General features: G+C 38.0%; 1 protein-coding gene across 5 annotated transcripts in view; it reads right to left on the bottom strand.

Annotated features, from left to right (window-relative positions):
• The window catches only part of B3GLCT (beta 3-glucosyltransferase), a 198,115-nt gene that overhangs the window by 101,720 nt on the left and 70,195 nt on the right, over window positions 1-26,200 (bottom strand). For all 5 annotated transcript variants that reach the window (XR_009221164.1, XR_009221163.1, XM_058547957.1 and 2 more), the window contains exons 11-13: window positions 19,054-19,167; window positions 16,988-17,087; window positions 7,915-8,034 (exon numbers count right to left, since the gene is read on the bottom strand). Coding sequence is in view for 3 of the 5 variants with exons in the window: in XM_058547957.1 (XP_058403940.1) it covers window positions 7,915-8,034; window positions 16,988-17,087; window positions 19,054-19,167 (334 nt within the window). In the remaining 2 variants the exon portion in view is untranslated. The remainder of the gene's footprint in view (window positions 1-7,914; window positions 8,035-16,987; window positions 17,088-19,053; window positions 19,168-26,200) is intronic.

Genomic DNA, 26,200 nt, shown 5'->3' with positions numbered 1-26,200 from the left:
AGCCACACAAGGACAATACAAAGAAGGAAAATTACAGGCCAATATCACTGATGAACATAGATGCAAAAATCCTCAACAAAATATTGGCAAACCAAATACAGCAACACCTTAAAAGGACTATACACTATGAACATGTGGGATTTATACCAGGGACACGAGGATGGTTCAATATCCGCAAATTAATCAATGTAATACACCACGTTAACAAAATGAGGGAAAAAACCACATGATCATCTCAATAGAGGCAGAGAAAGCATTTGACAAGATCCAACATCCATTTATGATAAAAACTCTCAACAAAATGGGTATAGAAGGAAAGTACCTCAACATAATAAAAGACAATATATGACAAACTCACAGCCAACAACATACTCAATGAGGAAAAACTGAAAGCCATCTGTCTGAGAACAGGAACAAGACAAGGGTGCCTACTCTCACCACTTTCATTCAACATAGTACTGGAGGTTGTGGTCAGAGCAATTAGGCAAGAAAAAGGAATAAAAGGAATCCAAATAAGCAATGAAGAAGTGAAACTCTTGCTGTTTGCAGACAACATGATTTTATATATAGAAAACCCTAAAGAATCCATCAGAAAACTATTAGAAATAGCAACTACAGCAAAGTTGCAGGGTACAAAATCAACTTACAAAAATCAGTTGCATTTCTATACTCTAATAACAAACTAAGAAAAAGAACTTAAGACTACATAATCTCATTTACAATTGCAACGAAAAGAACAAAATATCTAGGAATAAATTTAACCAAAGAGGTGAAAGACCTATACAATGAAAACTATACGACATTATTGAAAGAAATCGATGATGACATAAAGAAATGGAAAGATATCCCATGCACACGGATTGGAAGAATAAACATAGTTAAAATGCCCATACTACCTAAAGCAATCTAGAGATTCAATGCAATCCCAATCAGAATCCCAAGGACATTCTTCAAAGAAATAGAACAAAGAATCCTAAAATTCATATGGGACAAATAAAAGACCCTGAATAGCTAAAGCAATCCTGAGGGAAAAAAAAACAAAGCTAGAGGCATCACAATCCCTGACTTCAAAATATATTACCTAGCTATAAGAATCAAAACAGCATGGTACTGGTACAAAAACAGACACACAGATTAATGGAACAGAACTGAAAGCCCAGAAATAAAACCACACATCTACGGACAGCTAATCTTTGACAAAGGAGGTATGAACGTACAATGGAGAAAGGAAAGTCTCTTCAATAAATGGTGCTGGGAAAACTGGACAGCCATATGCAAAAGAATAAAAGTAGACCATTATCTTTCGCCGTACACAAAAATTAACTCAAAATGGATCACAGACTTAAAGGTAAGACCTGAAACTATAAAACTCCTAGAAGAAAATATAGGCAGTACACTCTTTGACATCGTCCTTAGAGGGATCTTTTCAAGTTCCACATCTACTCGGACAAGGGAAACAAAAGAAAAAATAAACATGTGGGACTTCATCAGACTAAAGAGCTTCTGCAAGGCAAAAGAAACCAGGATCAAAATGAAAAGACAACCCACCAGCTGGGAGAAAATATTTGCAAATCATATATCCAACAAGGGGTTAATCTCCATAATATATAAAGAACTCACACAACTGAACAACAAAAAAACTAACAACCTGATCAAAAAATGGGCAGAAGATATGAACATTTTTTGAAGGGAGATATACAGATGGCCAATAGGCACATGAAAAGATGTTCAACATCACTAATCATCAGGGAAATGCAAATCAAAACCACACTAAGATATCACCTTACACCTGTTAGAATGGCAATAATCACCAAGACAAAAAATAACAGATGTTGGAGAGGTTGTGGAGAAAAGGGAACCCTCATTCTCTGCTGGTGGGAAGGCAAACTGGTGCAGCTTCTATTGAAAACAGTATGGAGATTCCTCAAAAAACTAAAAACAGAAATACCTTATGATGCAGCTATCCCACTCTGGGTATTTATCCAAAGAACTTGAAATCAACAATCCAAGAAGCTTATGCATCCCTATGTTCATTGCAGCATTATTCACTATAGCCAAGAAGTGGAAGCAACCCAAGTGTCCACTGACAGATGACTGGATAAAGATGTGGTATATATATACAATGGAATACTACTTAGCCATAAAAAAAGACAAAATCATCCCATTTGCAACAAGACAGATGGACTTTGAGGGTATTACGTTAAGTGAAACAAGCCAGACAGAGCAAGACAAACGCCGTATAATTTCACTCATATGCGGAAGATAAACTAACACATGGACAGAGAGAACAGTTTGGTGGTTACCAGGGGGAAGAGAGTTGCAGCGTGGGCACAGGGGTGAAGGGGCACATTTATATGATGACTGACAAATAATAATGTACAACTGAAACTGCACAATGTTATACACTATTACGACATCAACAAAAAAACCTACATGCATTAGAAAAAAAAACTGAAAACAAAATAAAACAAATAAACCCAATTTTGTATTGAGTTAGTGGCATAATCATAGAAAAAGGAATTAATTCAAGTGCCTTTAAAACTGCATCCCTTTGGGATATATCTAATAATAAAGAAAATTTCAAAAAAAACATTTTCTTGCGAACTATACAAAAAGGAAAACTGCCAGTTTGAAAACACACACTACCTGCCTTCTCTGAGAAAGTCTAGTGTCCACCAGTCAGTCTGGGCCTCAGATCTACATGGCTGAGTCAAACTCCTGCTCAAGTGACTGACACCAGGAAAAGGGCCTATGTGAGGGGACACATGTCAATTATAAATAGACATTTCTCTTAAAGATGTCCATCTGATACCACATCAAGGAAGATTTCATAAGTATACTAATTGTACCCAATCAGAGCTGTCTTGTTCTCTTAAACCTTATTTAAATAAACATGCTTTCTTTTTCTCTTTTACTAGCATCTAGTAGAACAAAAAAGAAAAGGAAGGCCCTCTATTTTGGCCTGTGCTTTAAAAATTTACTTTACAGGAAGATAAAATTTAAGCATGAAATTGTTATTAGTAATTTTTTTCTTTTTTTGCCTACTCAAACAGAACAGTCTTACATTAATTATTCACATAAACTAAGTACACATGGGCCTTTAATAACACTCATTTATTAGTATGCTGATGGCTTCTTTCAAAATGAAGTTGCCTCCAAAAATGGAAAATTACCAGTCATATCATGGTATGTCTGCCAACTTTTAAATATTAAAAAGATGTTGAGAGGCTATAAGAATAAAACTGTGATTTCTTTTAATATACAATATACAAATTTTAAAAATAATAAAAAGTGAAATGGGAGGCAGGGACTTGCCGAAGGGCATACCTGCAAATCGAGAACACATTCAGAAGATAAAGTGCATCAGAAACACGCCCGCCCCCTCCTAGTCTTCCAGCAAACAAACAGGTCATGGCTATCTCTTTGGGTAACATTCCTTGCTGCCTCCTCCAAGGAGGCTGCCACTGAGACTAATGACATCATGATCACAGCTTCCTACCCAAGCATACATAAATAAGTATTTTCAAAAAAGAAAACAGTTATTGAACTAATTGTCTCCAAATACCCAAACTCTCAAGGAGTAAGCAACAAAGTGAAAAACAGACACTTGGATTGGAATAGTGCCAAGGTCTCATTTTCCAAATACAGAACACCGACCCAACAATCACGGAAGCCACACCCTTGATTTAGCTCTGATAAGTAGGGCTTAAGAGAGTGGTTTAAGGCAATGGTTTTCAAAAACTTATTGATTGTAAACCACAGTGAGAAAACAAAAACACACTTCATATTGCAACCATTTACGTGTTGTGTGTGTGTATGTGTGTATAAAATTGAAACAAAAATATCACATAACAGTACGTACTCTTACTACATGTGATGATGCGCTATAATATTTCTATTTTATTCTATATTTTATTATTTTAAAATGATGGTTATGATCCATTAATTGGTTTTACAAGCCATTAATTCAATCCGACTTGCTGTTTTAAAAAGCATGCTGATTCTTAAGCTGGATCATCAGAAAAGTCTACTGTAATAGTAGAGAAATTTTAACATTAGGTCTGTAGCTTTTATCAAAGGTGGAAATAAGAGATAATCACATGAAGAATGTTTCTGCATCTTTGTAAAAGTGCTATTAAAAACAGAATATTACACTGGTTAATGTTAATTATGCAAAGATCAATGCTTAGTGTTCATGCATTTGTTTATCCATTTACTCATTGTATCTTGTAAAAAATGAGTCCCTACGCTAGGAAGTGAGGACATAATGAAAATGAGACTCAGGTGCTGCCTTCAAAAAATTCATAATTTAGGTGGAAAGCAGAATAGTAAATAGTCAATTAAATGATAACGGTTTGCATAATATGCTATGAAAGTACATTAGAAAGGCATCAAATCCAGAATGGAGACGCTAGACTAGGCTGATGGCTTCCAGGAATACATAAATGATGGCTATATCGAGTCCAAAAGAATGAGGAGGATTAGCCAAATGACAGAGGCAGACAGTTGGGATAAGAAAACAATGCTATGTAGAGACCAGCAGACGCCAGTACCTTGGGAGAAGAGAAAAAAAATAACAGTGCCTCTGAGGAACTGAAATAAGTTCGGCATGAATTCTTGAAGATGAGGGTGCAGATGAACGAGGCTAGAAAGATAAAACAGCATCTGCCAAGATCATGGAGGCCTGGTAAGCCTTGATGAGGAACTGAGATTTTATCCTAAAGGCAATGAGAGGTTATAAGAGGATGCAAAAGACTTCTACTCCTGTGGTAATACAAAGAAAAATTCAAACAAAATAAAAATCATATTAATCTATGGAATTGCTATGGAGAGGTGGATGTAATGAAGCCTAGATGAACTAATTTTTAGAGAGAGGAATCCTTTATGGGTGAGTAGCAGCTGTGGCAGCTTTCAAGGCAGGAAGGTGGAAGAAAAGATCTGCTAGAGACTTTGGCTCCAAGGCAGTGGCCTCAGGAGCTCCCAGGGCAGTTGTGGATCACACAAACTAGAGGTGATTAAAATCGAGGTCTAATCCCTGATCAACCTGACTCCTGTTGAAATCTGAATGGATTATCTCCTAGTCTTAGGTGCCAAAAGTACGAAAGGGTTCACAGTCTCCGGGGAAAATAAAAGCAACAGGAAGCTACTGAAGGCCTGTGAGCAGAGGAGTGACAGGATCAGACATGCTTTTAGAAAGGCCTCTCTGGGGCTGGCCCCGTGGCTTAGTGGTTAAGTGCGCGCGCTCCGCTGCTGGCAGCCCGGGTTTGGATCCCGGGCGCGCACCGACGCACCGCTTCTCCGGCCATGCTGAGGCCGCGTCCCACATACAGCAACTAGAAGGATGTGCAGCTGTGACGTACAACTATCTACTGGGGCTTTGGGGGAAAAATAAATAAATAAATAAAAATTAAAAAAAAAAAAAAGAAAAGCCTCTCTGACCACTGATACAGCATGGATACAGCATGGAGTGGAGCAAGACAAGAAGCAAGGAGACCAGAAGGCTGGGGCAGGAACACAGACGAGAGATGATGGTGAGCTAGACTAGAATTGTGGAGGTGGACACGGAGAGAAGTACTGATGGAAGAGATATTTAGGAGACAAAACTGACATGACTTAGTGATTGAGTCGACTGCAGGAGAGCGGGGAATGAGGAAGGAAAAGGGTGAGAGCTGACTCTCAGATTTCTGTGGTAGGAATGCACCTATGCTGATGTTTCCCTGAGAGAGGACTGACCAAAACAGGGGCTCAAGTCAGAAAGGAGGAGGTCAGCATGGGAGGTGCTGAGTTTGATGTGCCTGTGAATCATCGCAGTGGAGACGTCCCTTGGTAGGGAGATACATGAATCAGGAGGTCAGGAGAGAGTTCTAGGCTGGGGATAGAGATTTAGGTGCACTCAGCACAAAGCCAGGGGGGTGGATAAGGTCTCCCAGGGAAAAGACAGAGTGAGAAGAGAAGAGAGACCACAAAAGACGCCTGGAAGACACAGACATTTAAGAGATAGAAAAACGGAACTGAGAAGGTATGATCAGAAAGATAGGCATAAACAAGGATAGGATGGTGTTCTGGAAAGCAAGAGAAAAGAGTGTTTCAAGGAGTAAACAGTCAACGTTGTCAAAGGCTGCCATGATTGGAAGCGATCCATCTGATGTGGCTACATGGAGATCACTGGAGACCTCAGCAAAGTAGTTCACTAGGAGGCCAAGCACAGAGGTCAGACGGAAGTGGGAGCTGAGAAGTGGAGATAGTGAGAGTAGTGAACAGTGAATTCTTAAGATGTCTTTAAGGGGAGAAGAGATGGTATGGTGGCAGGAAAAAGTTTTAAGATGGGAAAACTGGAGATGGTGGGAAATATCCAGTAGCAAGGTAGAGGGTGAACAGATAAGAGGTTAAAGGAGCCACCTTGGTGGTTTAGCTGTGCCTGCCAGGCCTGGGAAGGGGGAGCAGTGACACTTACGCAATGTGTCTGCCAATCCAGCACCAGCCCGTGAGCTCCTGCAGGGAAGGAACTGTGGCTTTCATTTGCATTTCCAGTGCTAGACCAGTGCCAGGCATACACTAGGCTTGTTGAATGAATGAATGACCAACTGAAACAATGAAAGGCAAGGCCTACCTTACCTTTAGGTAAGGTAAACTGAGGTTTCAGAAGGACTTAAGTGCCAGTCTCAGAAATAACAGCTAAATCCTATAGGCAAGGAAGACAACAAAATAGTTTTCTTGCAGAAAGCACACAAAAAGTCACTTCTGTGTTAAAAGTATATGAACATTTTTGTAATACAAAATCTACAAACCCATATACAAATGACAGGGCCCCTTTCAAAAGTAGAAAGTTCTGCCATGCTTTGATTCTTAATTGGTGGCAACACCTCACCCAGAAAACTAACTGTATTACCATAAGGCTGCAAATAGCTTGAACCTTTTTTTAATGAAGAGGTCAATACCCCTTGGCCTTGCGCTTTAGTGTCTTTTCAAAGGCCTACCTGGACTCGCATCTCCTGTTGCTAACAACTTCAGGTGGATACATGCCACTGCTCAACAAAGATGAGTACTCCTGCTGAGGCTTGGTTATCACTATGAGAGAGCCACTTTCATAACCATGTTACATTCACCACTGAATCGGCTAGAACAAACCAGAACACCTGGAATATGATTCTTGAGGTCCTGCAGTAGGAACTGCTCCAACCTAGGGGATTGCAAACTAAGAATATAAAGTCCTAGCCCTTCAGAAATTTATCATCCAGCACCTAGAATGTTGCCCAGCAAAGAGTAGACATTAAACAAACCCTTGTTGAATGAATTTAAATTATTATAGTTGATAACAAGTTAATATTCTCCCTAAATACCCCAATAGCAGAGACTATAGAAATAACAGAAAAGACTAACTGCTCTATATGAACGAAATTAAAATCTTTGTCCATAAGAGATTGGGCAGATGCTTCATTTAAAAACATTGATTTTTAACTGTTATTTAAAACCTATAAATCCTACACAAATAACAATTAATTAAGTCTAACCTCCTTTACCACTCTTTTCCCAAATGTGATTTATAAGCACTGGATAATTTAAAAGTCTCCTGACTTATTTTCTGAAATTAAAATCTCTATCCAATTTCATTTTCATTCAAACAGACAATCACAACTAACTGGCTGCCTAGAAGCAATCATTACAACATGGACATTTCTACCAAGGACTTTGACATACATTTTTATATTGTCTCTTCGAGGGGTAAAATATTCTCTACTGTGGGTTCTCTTCACATTTAGCAAACTTAATGTTCACTTTCCTATTACGGTCATAGTTACCATTTACAGAGCACTTAGTATCAGCATGGATCCCACTGCCCCAGACCCACCTCTGCATCATGGGAACAGAAAGTTAATGCTGGGAATATTTGCAGAAAGCCATGCTCATAGTTACCCTCCTCCGCCCGTGACGTAGCTGTAGCCACCAGTGCCCAGGCCGTAGCCATAGCGCTCTCCCAGAAACACAGGTTCACTGGAGTCGTAACAGCTGAGCAAGTGCTGGAGCCTGGAGATGCTGAGATTCCAAAGGAAGCATAAGCAATAGTTATTTAACTCTAATATGTTTCCACAGTAAATATTTTATGGTTCTTACGTCCCACTGGTTATATTATGTAATACTATACTGAAATCACTTACAGAGGGAGTTCAAGCGACTTATAGAACTGGATTTGTGTGTGTGTGTGTGTGTGAGAGGAAGATCAGCCCTGAGCTAATGTCTGATGCCAATCCTCCTCTTTTTGCTGAAGACTGGCCCTGAGCTAAGATCCGTGCCCATGTTCCTCCACTTTATACAGGACGCCACCACAGCATGGCTTCACAAGCGGTGCGTCAGTGCGCGCCCGGGATCCTAACCAGAGAACCCTCGGACCACCACAGTGGAGCTCGAGCACTTAACTGCTGTGCCACCAGGCTGGCCCCCAGAACTGGATTTTTTTTAAAAGACAAAAAAAAAAAAAAATTAATGAACACTGTACATTGCTAGAAACAGGAGAGAAATTGAGAAAAAAGAGACTCCCCAGTTTTAATTAAGCCCCTGCCAGAAGTGGCTGCCGAGTTTGGGTGGGTAGGACAGCAGGTTAATGAAGTAAAGGTGGCTGGTGTACTAGTTCACTTCTACAGTCCTGCGCTCCAGTGAGTGTGAACTAATCCTCACATCTTTTCAGATGTACTTGGTATCTTTTTAAATTCCTGGTGGCCAACAAAGGAGGTTTGGGGCTACCAATGAGGTCCGTGTCAGGCATGTGGCTGGCAGGTGGGGAAGGGAATCTGGGCAGTGAGGCGCTCAGGGAAACTTTCCAATTACGATGCGCAAATACGCTTCAGCTTTCCTCAAGTAAGGCCACCCTAGACTGTGGTCTTCTCACGTCTATTTGTTTACACCTTCTGGCCCCTAGCCTTCTTTGTCAAGTGTCAACAATGACAGCTTACAAAGGGCAGTGAGAACATCCACGAGTTGGTCAGAAAAATGCCTGCAACTGTGGCTGCTGTAAGGATGAAAAAAAAGATTTCATAGGAGAATAAAATCCAGAAATAACTTTTTAAAGTGGAGACAAAGGTTGATGTTAAGAAAGCCTAGTTTTTCCATGTTTTAAGAACTTATACCATGTACAAATGCCTTATAAAATCCTTCCACTGTTTCTTCTAAATCAGAGCTTTCCAGGTCACACAGCACCAAATCCTAGGTTCCCTCCTGATATTACTCAGCGTTCCTTGAAAAAAGTTTTTCCAAGATCAATAATTGTGGATTGAATATTTTTAATGGGCTAAATCAACTTCAACGTCTCTCAAGCCTGTGATTCACAAGCATGACACACCTCCAAGAGGTAGATATAATATGAAGCATTTTTCTAAATTATTAATCACAAATTCTTTTCTCACAAAGCAACATTAACACCTAGAACACCAGTGTTCTGGAGTCTCATTTTGCTCTCTTTTTGGGGGGAGGGGTGGCGTCATAAGAAAACAAGGTAGAAACATACAAGAAGAGATCACATTTTCCACCCAAGTTCATGCATCTTACAAAAATACCCTAGCTAATAAAGCTAAAGCTGAAAGTGAAGAAAACAATGGATGACAACAATCGCTTACAAGTGGGTGCTAAAGTGTCTACAAGTTTGCTGACCAGGTTTGTATCTGTCTGAAGGTCAAGGCCTCTCATAATGTTGACAGTTTCCGGGTGGCTAGAAAATGTTGTCTTTGGAAACTATCCTGTTTCAGGCACACAAGTTAAACAGTCTAGGCATCTAGTTCGGAATCAGTCTTGAGGAAATCGTCTAATAAATAAACCTGCAGGGGAGGGCCAGTGAGTGTGCAGATACCTAGTAAAACATCATTCAGTTACGGAGAATACACTCTTAAAGATCTCTAAGGCAATCGCAGCCTTTGCTTGGTAAAAGGCTCTGTAAAAACTCAAAGCCCTCTGGGGCAAATTTATGTCTACCTCTTGACCAGAGACGAAATGAAAAGTATTTCTCTTCCTTCTGCATATCGTAAAATTATCAATTCAACCCTCAACCTTCAATTTCTGAGGTTAAAATAAGTAGGATTTAACACCTTCTCTAGATTTCTTTTCCTTATAACATTAACCGTTTCCATATTCAAAATATCATTTTGAAGCTGAAGAATCATAAACTGAGTCTGACAACTATCACACACTTCATATTTGCTAAAAACTGGAAATGCAGCTGAAGCAGACAGATCTACAATTCTATCCAAGTACACTGGCTACTGACTCAGGAAAAGAACTTCATTTAACAATCCGGTACCATTTCAGGCAATTTTGAGGCACAGAAATGAAAAACAGTATAGCAACACTTTAGATTAAGTGCTATCAAAATTATATTAATACATCTTAGTGTTGCATACAGATTTTAACAGCATAATACTGATTTTTAAAATCCAGATGAAGTTCCAATCTAACCTATTATAGCTTTTATTTTTTAACTTTTTATTTGGAAATAATTTTAAGATTATAGAGAAGTTGCTAGAGTAGTATGAAGAACTCTCATATACCCTTTATCCAGATTCACCAATTGTTAACTTTGACCCCATTTGTTTTATCATTCTCTCTCAATCTCTCTTCTTTTCTCTAGATAGATAGAGATATATGGATACATACATATGTTTGTATACATACATATACGTATATATGTATGTGTCTGTACTTATGTAGATAATATAGATCTATATATATATATCTATAGATCTATATACACTTTTGTTCTCTTTTCTGAAATATTTGAGAATAAGTTGCATACATTACGCCCCTTTCCCCCTAAATACATCAATGTGTGTTTCCTAAGCAGAGAAATAGTTAGCAACTTCAGGAACTTTAACATTGATAAGTTTCTTAAAAACTTAAACATATACCTACTGTATGTCCCAGCCATTCCACTCCTAGGTATTTAGCCAAGATAAATGAAAGCAGATGTCTATACAAAGACATATACACAAAGTTTCAGAGCAGCTTAATTATAATAACCCAAAACTGGAAACACAGTGCTTATATCTAAGCTACCACCATATTCCAATTTTATCAATTGACCCAATAATGTCCTTTGCAGCATTTTTCTCCCTCCAGTACAGGATGCAGCCCAGGATCCCTCATTGCATTTATTTATCATCACTTTATTCTCCTTTAACCTGGAATAGTTCCCCGGTTTCTCTTTGTCTTTCATGACATTGGTATTTTTTAATAATAAATGCCCTCCCTGTGAATGCTCCTCATGTTGCGTTTGTCTGATGTCTCCTCGTGATAAAGTCCAGGTGACCCATTCCCAGTGGCAGTATTATATAAGCGATGCTGTGTCTGGCACACGATGTCCATCTGTCCTTCATTTGTAATATTCATTTTGATCGCCCAAAGTGTTGTCTGGGTTCTCCACTGGGCAGTTACTATTTTTTGCTTGCTATTTCTAAGAGTCTCTGGGCAGATACTTTAACACCAGCAAATACCCTGGTCTCATCAAAATTTACCCCCAGTTTAGCAGCCATTAATGATTTCTGCCTTAATCAATCTTCACTATGATAGTTACAAAGTGATGACTTTTCCAACTCCATCACTCCCTCCACATTTATCATTCAGAACTCCTCATTATCCTGCAAGAGCCCAGCTGCTATGGACTGAATTGCATCCCCCACTCCAACATTCATTATGTTGAAGCCCTAACCCCCAGTGTGATTGTGTCTGGAGATGGGGCCTATCAGGAGGTAATTAAGTTAGGTCATAAGGTCATAAGGGTAGGACTCTGATCTGATAGAATTAGTGTTTTTATAAAAGAGACACCAGAGAGCTCTCCCTCCATAGAGCACAGAGAAGAGGTCATGTGAGGACACAGGCAGATGGTGGCCATCTTCAAGCCAATATAGAGGCCTCAGAAACCTACTTAGCCAGCACCTTGATCTTGGACTTCCCAGCCTCCAGAACTGTGAGCAACAAATTTCTTTTTAAGTCCCCCAGTCTGTGGTATTTTGTTACAGTGCCCAATCTGACTAATACATCACCCTTCTGCCCCATTTATTTACTTACTCATCTATTTATTTATTATAAGCATGAACTCACTGATTCCTAATTTTAATGGTTCATAATTCATTATTGTCCTTAATTATACTGACGCTTAATTAGTCCCAGATTTGGCTAATGGGAACCTATTCAAGCTCGCTTCTGTGTCCTCTTGACATGCACTTTTCTTTCCTATCTTCTTTTTAAGACTTCCTTACTTTCTAATATAAAAAAAGAATGTTCCAAATGTCTTCTTGTCTCTTCCTTGCCTTAGCCTTAGAATCAGCTATTTCTCTGAGAAAGCCTAGTTCCTTTTAGTGGGGAAAGCAGCAATACTAGTTCTGGTCACTAGTTGCTCACCGCTACTAGGATATCTTTGCTTCTAGTCTTCTTATTAGAAAGAACTAGGAGGGCCGGCCCCGTGGCTTAGCGGTTAAGTGTGCGCGCTCTGCTGCTGACGGCCCTGGTTCGGATCCCGGGCGCGGACTGACGCACCACTTCTGCAGCCATGCTGAGGCCGCGTCCCACATGCAGCAACTAGAAGGATGTGCAGCTATGACATACAACTATCTACTGGGGCTTTGGGGGAAAAATAAATAAATAAATAAATAAAAGAACTAGGAAATGTCTATGTACACTGTACACACACATATTTTAGAAATCATGAGTCTGACAGAAATTATGAGTTCTTACAGATTTCTCCACTTCCAATCTACCCCCATAGGCCATTTCCTCGACCTGCCTCATTCCACATCCGTATTTCCCTTCATCCACAGTGAGAACCCTGGCTCCCAACAATATTACCATTCACTCAATCCTACGATGTACCTAAAATCATTTCAGAATTGCCTCAACCACATCACTACAAAAATCAGACTGACCAAAAATTCAGGATTTGTCTGAGATTCCTCCCCTCTCCCCACACCTGACTGAAAGCATATATCTAAACAGCGTCTTCAACAGTTACTTGCATTAGTTATATTTTTCCTTCAGTGTGATTATGTTTTCATTCAAAATACAGTTGGGTTCATTTGTCTCAGTTTTGCCTCCATCCTTGTTGATTTTTCTCCTGTTCTATTTTTAAAAATGTAAAATATTAGCATGCTTCCCAAAGTCAAACTAAATTAAGAGATACACTCAGAAAAGTGTCAGAGCCTCCTTACTCCATCTACCCTCTTGGCCCATCCGAGCCCTTCTAGAAAACAGCTGCACAGGTTTCTGGTTTATCTGTCCTCCGTTTGTTTTTGTAAAGATAAGTAGACGTGGGTATGTTTTATTTCGCTTCATTCTTACACACAGGGTAGCATACTAAATATACTCTTGTGCACTTGGCTTTTTTCATTTAACAATCCTGGAAATCATTCAATACAATTTGTTGGGGTTTTTACGCCCAAGGAACCAAAATTTTGATTAATTTAATTCTCCTTTTTTTGTTCTCTACCTCAGTATTTCTGCATGTATCTTTATTATTATTTCCTTCCTTGTGCTTTTTTGGGTTGACTTTGTGATTCTTTTTCTAGCTTTCTTAGTTGGGAATTGAATTTTTTGTTTTTATTGATCCCATTGGTTTTGCAATCTTTATCCATCCCTTTATTTTTAGACTTTTTGAATGACTACGTTTATGCGTGTCTCACATAAAGCAGAGAGTTGGGGTTTGCTTTTTGAGCCAATGTGAAAAGTTTGTTCTTTTATTAGGTGAGTTAAACCCACAGACATTTAGTGATATGACTGATAATGTTTGGTATCAATGCTAAAATTATTTTAGGTTTGAATTATTATATATATTATATTTACTGTGTTTCTTTACTTTTTGCTTTTTAAAAAAATATTTTTGATATTTAGAAAGGTTTTTTTCCTTCATGTTTACCTTGTATTTAACTTTTTGTGCTTTACTATGCCTTTTTTCTTATTGAACATTTTATTATTCAATTTCTCAGTTGTACCTGGTGTCCTCTGAATCCCATCTATTACCAATACAACAAGCCATGATCTTATCCTACTTTCCCTTTTCCTCCCATTTCTTTAAAGTTGCATACTTTCTACTTTGTCAGAACACATAACATTTACATACTATTCTCCTACCCATGTCCCCACCCATTTTACTTTTAGTTCTACAGTTAAATACACTCATGCGCTGCATAATGATGTTTCAGTCAACGATGGACCACATATATGACAGTGATCTCGTAAGGTTAGTGCCACATAGCCTAGGTGTGTAGTAGGCTATACCATCTAGGTTTGTGTGAGTATACTATGAGGTTCACATAAAGACGAAATTGCCTAACAACACATTTCTCAGACGTATCCCCATGGTTAAGCAATGCATGACTGTATATGAAATGCTCACCATCAGTCATTTGCCAAAATTTCATCTCTCTGGGTTGCACGAAGTTCTTTCTCTAATATATTCTTCAGGAAGGACACGTGTACACTATTTCCTGAGTTCATGTACATTAAGAACTTTTCCTACAGTCTTGATACTGAAGAACATCTTAGCTACATACAAAATCCATGATTCACAATTTCTTCAAGTTTGTTGAAAATGTTCCTCTATTATTTCCATACTTTTTATGTTATTTTGAAAAGTCTGATGCTAGCCTTATTTTCTTGCTCTTTAAGTTATTTCATCATTATGCCTAGAGATTCAGAGGACTTTATCATCAAAATCTAATCATTTTCCTAGGGTATGTGAAGAAGTTGATGATCCCAGGTCAATTTTCGCTGGTACCTATTAGGTAGGCCCTTTTAATATATACATAAAGGCCTTTTTTTATTTCTGGTAATTTAAATATTATTTCTGTTCTTTTGATTTTCTTCAATCAGGGACTCCAATTATATACGTGTTGGACTTTGTTGCCTCCTCCATTTCAACTACTTTTTTTCTAATCTTTTAAACTTCTTTATCCCATTTTCATTTTCTTGGTTGCTTTCCTAATTTTCACCCATGTCCCTTATTAAATTTTCATTTAAATTTGTTTATTTTTGGTTGTTTCATAATTTAGTCATAACTTCACACATGAATTTGTCTTTTTCTTCTATTTCTTTCTTGAGCCTAATAAATTCTAGTTTCATTTCGTCCCTTTTTTGTCCACTTCCTTCTTCAGTTTTTGAATTTTAGATTCAAGGTATTTTTCCTTGTCCCCAAATGTCTGTTGATCTTGTTTGCGTTGGAGCCAAAGCTCCAAGTTTTGGTGATAATACAAAGACCAACGTAAAGATGTGGCTATTTATGGAGAAGAGAGATTGACCCTAAATCTTGCAATTATTCAGCCTCATGGCTAAAAAGTTAGAGAGTTCATCGTGATCAAGGATAATGTCAGAATCTTGGAAGGAAAACGTGGCAAGGCTCAAATTGAAAAACACATTTAAGACATCATTGAGCAGTTACATGTTGTTAAATATGAAAATATGTAAATAAATGTAATTATGAAAAAAAGTAAATATGAAAAAAAAGAAAAACTAAACGAAATCTGGCAAAACTTTCAGGCAGAGCGTACTGAAGATTGATGGCACAAGTGATGCAGTTACAGATGCAGTAAATGCTGCATGACTGTTGCTGAAGAGGACATCATACTTGGAGGTGGCTGTGCTCTGCTTTGATGCTCACACTTGTGCTTGGGGTTCATGAAGCTTCTTGGATCTGTGGGTTTATAGTTTTTATCAAATTTGGAAAATATTTCTTTAAATATTTGTCATGTGTCCCTTCTCTTTTGGGAACTCCAACTGCATATACAAGGCCACCTGAAATGGTTCCACAGCTCAGTGATGCTCTGCTCATTTTTTTAAAATTAATTTTTACCTTCGTGTTTCAATTGGATAGTTACTATCACAAGGTCCTCAAGCTCACTGATAGTTTCTTGTGCAATGTCTAATTTGCTGTTAATCCCATTCAGTGGATTTTTCACCTCAATGTAGTTTTCATCCCTAGAAGTTGGATCAGTCTTATTTATACCTTCCATGTCTCTTTTTTGAATATATGGAATAGAGTTATAATAACTATTTATTAGTAACAACTTAATAAGTGCTAATTCTAACACTGTATCATTTCAGGAACAATTTCAATCAACTGATTTTTCTCCTCATTATAGGTGAAATTTCCTGCTCCTGCATGCCTGGTAACTTTTGATTGGACGCCAGGCATTGTGAACTTTACCCTGTTGGGTGCTGGATATTTTGGTATTTCTATCCATCTTCTTGAGCTTTGTTCTCAGATGCAGGCTAGTTATTTGGAAACAGTTTGATCTTTTGGGGTCTTGCTTTTAAGATTTCTTAGGCAGGACTGGACAGTGCTTAGTCCAGGGTTAGCTATTTCCCACTATTAAAGCAAGACCCTTCTACATATTCTACCCAATACCCTGTGAATCAAGGGTTTTCCAGTCTGGCTGGTGGTAACAGGTACTATACTTAGCTCTGTGTGAGTGCTGGGGACCATTCCTTCAAATCATTTTGATTGGTTCTTTCTGCAGCCTCCACTCATTTCCTCACAAATACGCACCAATCAATACTCTACTGAATACTTAAGGGGAGCTTCCACAGATCTCCACTGTTCTCTTTCTGTGCAGCTCTCTCCTCTCCAGTGCTCTGTCCTGCAACCTCTAATGGCCTGGGTCTCCCCAGACTCTCAACTTCATCTCCTTAACTGAAGGAGTTGGCCAGGTTCCACCTGGGTTCCTCTTCCTGAGCAGTGACTGGCACACTCTCTCAAGGCAGTTAGCTGGGGCAGTCGTAGAACTCACCTCATTTGCTTCATGTGACTCACGAATCATTGCCCTTTATTGCTCAATTTCTAGTGTCTTAAAAACCCTCATTTCATATATTTTGTCCTTTTGGGGGGTTGTTTCAGATGTGAGGATAAATCCAGTCTCTGTTACTCCATCTTGGCCAGAAGCAGAAGTACACATCATAGTTTCTGAATATGACTACATGTAGAATTTAAAGCCACCCTAGCATGAGAAGGACTCCTTACCTTATTAATGTATCATCATCCACAATGACTAACCATGTTATTTTGTCATGGCTGTGATTCAAAAATCTTTCCAAAATGGCAAATGTCTTTCCACAGTGACCTAGGAAAGGCAAGAAGAAAACCTATAATGCATCATCTTCTTTAAAATACATATAATTCGTTTTAAAGCAAATTTTTTTTTTTAGTTTTAAAAGTAAAAGTTTAAATGGTGACATGCACCTTAATAATTTGAAATTTTAAAAATCAGGCTTTTCTAATTTTCATAGTCATAGTGAACCAGTGGGAACTTTAGAGACTATGAAGTCTAAGCCATTCGTTTCACACGTGAGGAAATGGAGACCTAGAGACATGAGGGGAATTACACAACATCACTTTGAGGCAGAGATACGACTAGTATCTTCATTCTAGACAAACAAGAAAGTTGTATGTCTCATAGAAATTACAGCCTAGTATCTGTCCTTAGGAACTGTTAGAACCCCAAGTATCACAACCATAGGGAAACAACAGTGCAAAAATGGAATATTACACCTTCATTCACTGATTTTGTAAATATTTGCTATTAAGTTTCTAATAAGCCAGATGCTGTGGCAGGTTCTAGGATACGCACTAAAGATACAGCACTGACTGAGACAGAGTCACAGTCCTTCAGATGCCAACTGACAAATGTCAATGTTTTAATGGAAAATGCTGGGGCCAGGATTAGAATAAAGAACGCTTGGAAAGAGAACTCAACTCGATAAATAGGAAAATGCCCCTCATTTCAACAAAGTATTTGGTGCCAAAATAGAGAACAAACTAATATTAACTAATATTAAATTACTCAATTTGACCTTTATTTCCATTATTCTTGATCTCTTCATGTATATTTAGCCATTATGGTCTGTATTTTTGAAAGCCATCTCAAATTCCTTGTGGAATAAAGTAGACTATAAACATAAGTAATAATAAGGTCAGACTAAAAATAAATTAAGAAATCAAATAAGGAATGCATGAATAAATAAATGATTATTAAAGCCAACCTAAATTGAAGCCTAAAAAGCAAGATTAACCAAAAAAAAGAAAATTCAATCCAAAATCATTTGTCTAAAACAGACAGCAACAGCCAGACTCAGTAATAATTTAACCTCGTCAGAAGAACTCAGCACTACAGGATGGCATATCTGATTCTACTTGTACTTAATCAATCAAGGCATCATGAGTGACATTTCCACAAGATAATCAAGATAAATTACTCTATAGAACAAGACAATCAACTTACTACTTTTTTTTAAATTCATGCAAGGGCTTGGGGAACCAGAAAATAAAGAAAAAATGTGGCAGGAACACTGGATAAAAATTAAGATGAACAAACAGCAGCTGAAGGTGAGGTGGTCAAATTTCTACTTCCATTTTTTGAAAAAAAAAAAGTTTTTAATTAGAAAGCCTACAATCTGAAGAGAAAAGCAGCTGTACTTTCAACAATTTACTAATTAAAATACTAACATATGTGGCTAAATATACATATACATCATGGAGCTTATACTACATACAACCAGTGTAGAATGTGGTTAAGTGGTGGTACTCAGAGGTACATACAAAATGTGAGCTAGACCACAAGCTTCATGAGGATAGAAGCTGTCAGCTTCATTTCTGTAGCCCCAGTGTCTAACAATGGCTGGCTTACAGCATCAAATAACAATCCTGGCTGGTTAAACTGCTAGCATTAAACAAGGAGAGGCTTTGTGTTGGAAGATGATAAATTACCTTTAGACACTCCATTACGGCCACGATGAATTATGAAGGCATGAAAAATTGATTGTTAAACTCTATTATGATTGTCATATGCTCAGTTATATCAATATGACCTACTAAAAACTTATTACCTTTCTTAGCACTTATAAAGCAGCTCTTACTCGGAAGGAATTGGTCCATATCCGTGGGTAAAGAAGTTGGGAGGGGAGGAAGGAAAAAACCTTACATAAGGCAAAAATTATAGTATTTATACAATATTTCATTTTTACCTTAATTTACTATATTTACAGAATGGACACTGTGAATAAGAGTAGTAGTAAGAATTAAGGACTCACCTCTTTCTGTATTAGGAATTCCCAGATCTACCGTAGGAATGGAAGTTTCTGCGTAATCACTGTAGTATTCAATGAGACTTGCCTGACCCGCCCAAGTCTGCTTTACAATGGGTACTGAAAAAAGGAGAGAGGCACAGTTATGTAACGAAGCTTGGAATCTCAAAGGGGCAGCATAATCACCTATAAAGGAAGAGACCCATTACATGTTCTTCTTCAGGTGACCCAAGACTTAGAGCTTGCTTCTCTACCCTGAGAAATACAGAGGTTGGTTGTTGATGGCAGCACATGAATAAAACCCTCTTCTTGAGGCATTTCAATATACTCTAGAGCTAAGCACTTCTCATCCCTGGTCATAAATACACTTACTTCCATATGATGATAAATTTTCTAGTCTAATTATACTGTGTTTAAATTAATTTTAACTAGTTTTTCTCTTTTCCCAATAGGCTATTTCACTTAAAATTCACAACTAGATTTTTTTAAATGCTTTTTAGGGGGGTGGGGAATATAATTACTTCTAAAGATTGGAATATTTTTGTGGTTCTGGCTGAGATGCAAATTTGTCTCCCTGACAATGGTGGGCGGAGGGACTTTTTCAAACTACACACACATCCCCACCCAAAGAGTCTAACAGGACCACCCAACCCTACAGAGGGTATGACCTTACCATTGAGAATCACTGTATATGATGACTGATATTATTGTGTTGCACTTTTGAAAAATGTGGAAGAAATAAGATTGAGAACGACTGTAGATTTTAAAACTCTATCATTAACAGATACATTGCTTTAATACAATAAACACGAACAACAGAAAACTTTCCTCGTTTTCTGCATTTTAGGGTGGAATGCTCAAAAGTAGCTCTGTCTCCATTTGACATAGAATTCTGCCTGATCACTAGTTGATATTAATTCATTTGACCAACTATCCAAGTAATTAGTGACTGTCTGTGCATCTCTAAATTTTAAAGAGAAGAAAGGGTTTCTATTATTGTTTTAATAGACAAGATCATCATATCCAGATTTCATACCCCATTAATTTAAGAATCTCAACTCTGATGAACCAAATCTTCAGGTCAATATTTTGAGACTTCATCAGATCATTTATCTTTCCCTTTTTCCCGACATTCCCCCCCCCCAAAAAAATGCAAAAACTGCCAATGCAATGCCAAATTTAAGTGTTTAGCTATTCTAGTCAACAAATTCAGAGTCAAACTCAGACAGCCCATGTATATAAAATACAAAAATGTACCATTTTATGGTCTATTATTCATCAGGTTTTAAGAAATAAAAAGATTTATGAATTCTGGAAATTTGCTATAATAATCTCCAAATTACCTATTTTAACCCACTAAATATTATTTTTATACATTAAGATATAATTTTTCTGCCATCATAAAAAGGCAGATATAAAGATTTCTCTATGTTAAAACAGACAAAGATGTAGCAATAGATATGGTTGCTGGGGAGAAAATAAATAAAAAAAAAATCCTCACTCCGTCCTACTTCCAAATTCCAGCACAACAAAAATCTTCACCTTGGCACTGCAGTGGCGGTTTGCTTTGCACATAATAAGCGGGAGGACTTACCCCAGGAAGGGCTCCCTGCAGCTTGCGGCCACTAACTGTTGCCTCTCTTGGGTAAAGTGTCCTCCATTGCATAAGGCTGGAAGAAGCTGTGAGGAAAGGTCAGAATTCCCCTCAGTTCCCAGCACTCGGTCCTGCAGGCTGTGCAGAGTCTGCCTTCACTTGCCTCAGCCTTTAGCCTTCAGTTCCTGTTTGCTCTAATAGCTTTATGAAACAGCATACGGGTTTCTTCTCAGTTAGCTGATTTAAATGACATTAAAATCAAAATCAAGTGTGAGTTAGCTCTTTGCTCTACCTAATCACTGGCTGTCAGTTTTCGTTTGGAACAGATGAAATGGAAATTTCACTGAATAAAGGTAAGAATTACTGTATGACTCATTCCCCAGCTCCTAGCACAGTGCCTGGGATGCAGTAGGTGCTGCGTAAATGGTTGAATGAGGACTGGATTTTGTAGGAATTCCAACAAAAGACCCAGGGCTATTTGTGGAACTAGTTTAAAGGAAGGTTTTATTAATAACAGCAATTCATCCTTTGGTACAAGACTGGTACCACCATTACCAATCAATTAAAAATAGACCAGCAGTTTAATATAGTAAAGTGTTATGATTCTGTAGTACCAAAAGCATTCAACAGTTTGTATCATCTGTCCCCTCATCACTATAACTCCTGTGCATTTGTCACATCCACCAGCTGTAAAGATTTCAAAGCTAAGGCTAAGTCTTCTACAACAGCAGGTGAAGGCTTTATTTCAACCAGGGTTGATTCTAAACTACTTAAAACTTTTAAAATATTGGTCTATTTTATTAGCATTGTTTGAATTCTGAATTGAATGCATTCTATTATTTATAAAATATTTTATATGGTTTTCAGGCACTGTATTACTGAAGATATAAACTTTGAGAAAATATTTCAATATGTTACATGATCTATTATCTCATTTTCAATAAAGAGAAGCATACTTTCTACCACATAATAAAACAATAATGAATGCCTCTTTCAAGAAGGTTTGCCACAAGATAACTTAAAATTGGAGCAAAGTAAAAATTGTACAATTAAAAAACTCCACTGCACAGATGGCACAAATCTTCCACATGGCTTTACAGACTCAAAGCAGGAGATGTGTCTTGCTATGAGGCACAGAACACACATTTTTACCCCCAGTGAATTTACTTGCAAAACTCTGATTGCAAATGAGAATGAACTTGACACCTGAACACTGTACAAAAACTACCACACAATCAAATGTGAACAACTCTTTTGATTTTAAGGAATCCGCTATTTTCTACTAATGGACCATCTGTCTCAGTATGCAAGTCAATGTCCACAACATAAATCCCTGGTTGCTCTTCTCTTCCCAGGAGAAGGTTAGAGACACACACACCGAGAGTCTGCTATCATGCCTGCCTTTGAAGATGAGACGCACATAAGTCTGAAAAGCATCCCTCACGGCTGATCTAAAACATTTCAGGGCAATCTGGAACATCTTCAGCTGTTCAAAAGCCAGGGGGAGAACTGAAGTAGGCAACACCTGACGCCCTTCCTCTCTTTAATAATTCATCTAATCACTTCACTTAACACAGTGGGTAGCCTTCCATCTGGCAGCATTTTAATTCAAGCCCCTTGTTTTAAATCAGCAGACTGTACCCAGTACCTATAAGCCTCTCTAATCAAAGAGAACACAGCTACCACACACTCCTTTTAATAAATTTGTTCAGATTTGCCTCCTCTAGACAAGATCACTGCAGTAAAAATATCAAACAGGTTTTTTTTTTAATCTGAAAGGAATAAAGTATTTATTTTTAGGAGCTCAGGAAGCTGTGAAAAGGAACTAAAGGCTGAGCAAATAGCAATTTAACCTCTTGAATTAGAGGGAGACTGCAGGAGGAGAGCATCTTACAACCTACCATTTGATGAACAGAAACAGTGGCTGCCACGAGATAGTTGAGACATGTACAGGAACTGCATGGCAAAACGATGCAGAGAAAATTCTGAACATTTTCTGACAGCTCACGTCACACAATGAAAAACACATAACCCAAGAGAGGAAGTGATCAAACTGAATATTAAAACTCCAGAGATCTTTTCCTTGCTTAAATATAATTTTACATGCTTTGCCCAATTCATCACTTTATATAACACTTTTAAAGTTTCTTTAAAACCGTACTAACTAGGCCGCCCCGTGGCTTAGCAGTTAAGTGCGCGCGCTCCGCTACTGGCGGCCCAGGTTCCGATCCCGGGTGCGCACCGACGCACCGCTTCTCTGGCCATGCTGAGGCCGCGTCCCACATAGAGCAACTAGAAGGATGTGCAACTATGACATACAACTATCTACTGGGGCTTTGGGGAAAAAAAGGAGGAGGATTGGCAATAGATGTTAGCTCAGAGCTGGTCTTCCTCAGCAAAAAGAGGAGGATTAGCACGGATGTTAGCTCAGGGCTGATCTTCCTCACAAAAAAAATAAATAAATAAAATCAAATAAAACCGTACTAACTGCTTGCATCTCAGAGAGTGTTCCTGCTTCAATGGTGTCAGTATGTATTTCTTTCTTAAACCAAAATATAGAATATATTTTTGCTAACTGTGTCCTAAGAATGCACTATTTCATTTAAATCAGAATCCAGACACAGCTGTTACATAAACGTTTGTTTCACTGTTAGGCAAAAGTACAAGATGTAAAATAATTTCTTTTAATTTGGGAACTTGGCTTTATTATCAATTCTTCCAGGAGAGTACAAAAAATGAGTTCAATGTATATTTTCCTTTGCCTTGACTACAGCATTGAACAGAATATTCCATCCCTCACTCTCATCCTGGAGGTGGTCAACATTATAAGCAGCGAGGAGTGGGGGGCCATCACTAGTGTCCATTTCTGCTCAGTACCCGGGGGGCAGTGCACCCACAAGTGAGACCCTGCTACCAGATAAGTCACTAACAGTATAGCTGACTCTCAATTTTTCAAAGAGAAATACAATCTTATCTATGTTTTTTTTTTCCCTTCATTGTCATTTGGCCTTTGTAACATCAAGTGTTTCTACCACAGAGTGCACAGGGAAAGAAAAAAGAGGGGAAAAAAAAAAAAAACCACCCCAGCCCACGTATTCTGCTTGACTATAGCAGTAATATGCTTGGACGGGGTGGCAGTCTAAAGTTCCAGCTCGATGTATATCATCTGTAGATTTCAATTCCTGGCTATCTCCATTGCTGCTGAAAATAAAAAGCCTGCTTTCACAGCTTCTGGCCAAATCAAAACTGACCTGGAGCACAGCAGAGCATCAACATGAATATCAAACTCTATTTATCAAGTGTTAGGTTTGTAATACCTCCGAGACTACAGTAGAGCTGTGCTGTGGCAGAAAGAATTTGGGACTCGGAGACAGAAAACCCTAGTCCCAGCTCCCCTACTCAACTGTCTACAAGAACTTGGGCCCGCTGCGTCTCGTCCCATACTCAGCTTTCTCCACAATATCAAGTGAATACATTAATTATCAAAAGGAACTGCCAACATGAAGTCAGATGATAGAACGTATGTGAAAAACACCAGAAAATGTAAAAAAAATTAGCAGTTAGAAGCAGTTACTGTGGTGTTGTCAATGTAATTAATATGATTACTGGATAATTCTTCGAGCCAACTGGTGGCTAAACTAGACTTCCAAAAGGAGGCGCAGAGCCCAGTGCCTGGCAGGCATCACTTTCATCAAACAAAATGGACACAAAGTCCCTAAAATCCTGCTGCCTTAGACTATCTCTTCAAACAAACACGTCCAAGTTTTACAATGCCTTACCACAGAAACCCAACTGTGAAAGCCTCCTAATATCTTTTAGGTCTCAGGATTCAGTGACCCCACCTCCAAATTAACAGCAGCAAATGGATGCATCTGGCTTTGGGTGGTTTGGGTTTTTTTTTGTGTGTGTGAGGAGATCAGCCCTGTGCTAACATCTGCCAATCCTCCTCTTTTTTTTGCTGAGGAAGACTGGCCCTGGGCTAACATCCGTGCCCATCTTCCTCCACTTGATATGGGACGCCGCCACAGCATGGCTTGCCAAGTGGTGTGTCAGTGCGCGCCCAGGACCCGAACCGGCGCAGCCCGGGCCCCCGCAGCAGAGCGCGCGCACCTAACCGCTTGCGCCACCGGCCTGGCCCCATGGGTGGTTTGGTTTTAATGCTCCTGACAGGCTTTAAAGATTCTGTAATTTTTAAAGACCTTTGGCTCAAAATTCAAATATAAAGGCATTTGATGGATATCTGAAGAGATTATCTCAAACTTATGGAAATAAGAAAACAATAAACTAGATCATTCAAAATTACTCAACTAAAATTAGCAAACTTTTTTTCATTTCTGTAGAATATAAAAAATACAACAGGGACAGTCCCTAATTTTACTGCTTTACTGTCACTTGAAAAATGTGTTTCAAAAGAGAATATACCACCACCACCACCATTAACATCAATATTATAAAAACAATTTCTACTCCTAGTGCAGCTCCAAGATCAAATAAATCAATGCAAACACTTCTGCTTGCAGTTAAAAAAAAAAAAAAGCAGCCTTGTTCATTTCCTGTGATGCTTTTTCATAAAAGATATTTGTCAAAAATTGTCCCACAAAGCCCTTCCAGATTATGAAAAAAGCAAGAGTAAATTAAATTTAGGTTAAATCTGTGATAAACGAAAATTTTACTTTAAATTCTACACTGATTTGATTCTTAATAGTATTTTAGGACTCCTTATATAAAGAATGCATATATTTATTTAGGCTGATTTAATAGGACTTGGAATTTAACATGACTATTTTAGGTAACCATGAAGATTTATAGTTAATGTACTTGTAAGATACTGTTGATTGTAACCAGATTTTAATTGATGTCAATGTCTTAGACAAAGCTTTAATCACAAATTATAATATTCTTTTATTTGGAAAATATGTTCCCCTTAAAGGGAACATAAGTATCATATTATCACATAAATCATATAAATGAACTACCCCCATAGCTCCAATCCCACAAAAATGACAGCTGGTTCAAAAATCTCTCCTATATAAACATCACATTCTTGGTGAAATCGACAGTCTTTTCATGAAAAAAAATTAAAATATGTGCTAAAATTAGAAAATGCAAAAGTCTGTCTAATTTGCAATTTCAGAAAAGTACTGCTTGAAATAAGGTGAAAAAAAGAGAGAAATTATGGCTGTTTATATTTAAAACGGGCTTTTTTTAAAACATTATCACCATAACTTAGTAGATTCTGTAATGACACTAAAAATTTGAATAAAAACAACATTCATCTGCATGCCAGGATTTCTTTAAGAAGGGACCACTGCTTGTAAAGCAACTTCTTCCTTTTCTCCAATATATTTACTCTGAGCAAATTCTATCTTTATTTAAAAGTCTAATGTGTGCATTTGAAATAAGTGTAAAAAGAAGGAACAGCCTTCAAGAAAACATTCTTTTTTGGCATTCTGTTACCTTGAAATCTCCTCTAGTATTCTTCATACAGTTCAGAGACTGTGCATGAATATAACAGGACATTGTTTTGCAAAATGGATTGTTATTCAGATATTGTCTCCA

This window comes from Diceros bicornis, chromosome 9 (genome assembly GCF_020826845.1).
Source record: "Diceros bicornis minor isolate mBicDic1 chromosome 9, mDicBic1.mat.cur, whole genome shotgun sequence".
NCBI lineage: Eukaryota > Metazoa > Chordata > Mammalia > Perissodactyla > Rhinocerotidae > Diceros > Diceros bicornis.
The sequence above is the reverse complement of the archived record's forward strand: the minus strand, read 5'-3'. Positions and strand labels throughout refer to the sequence as shown.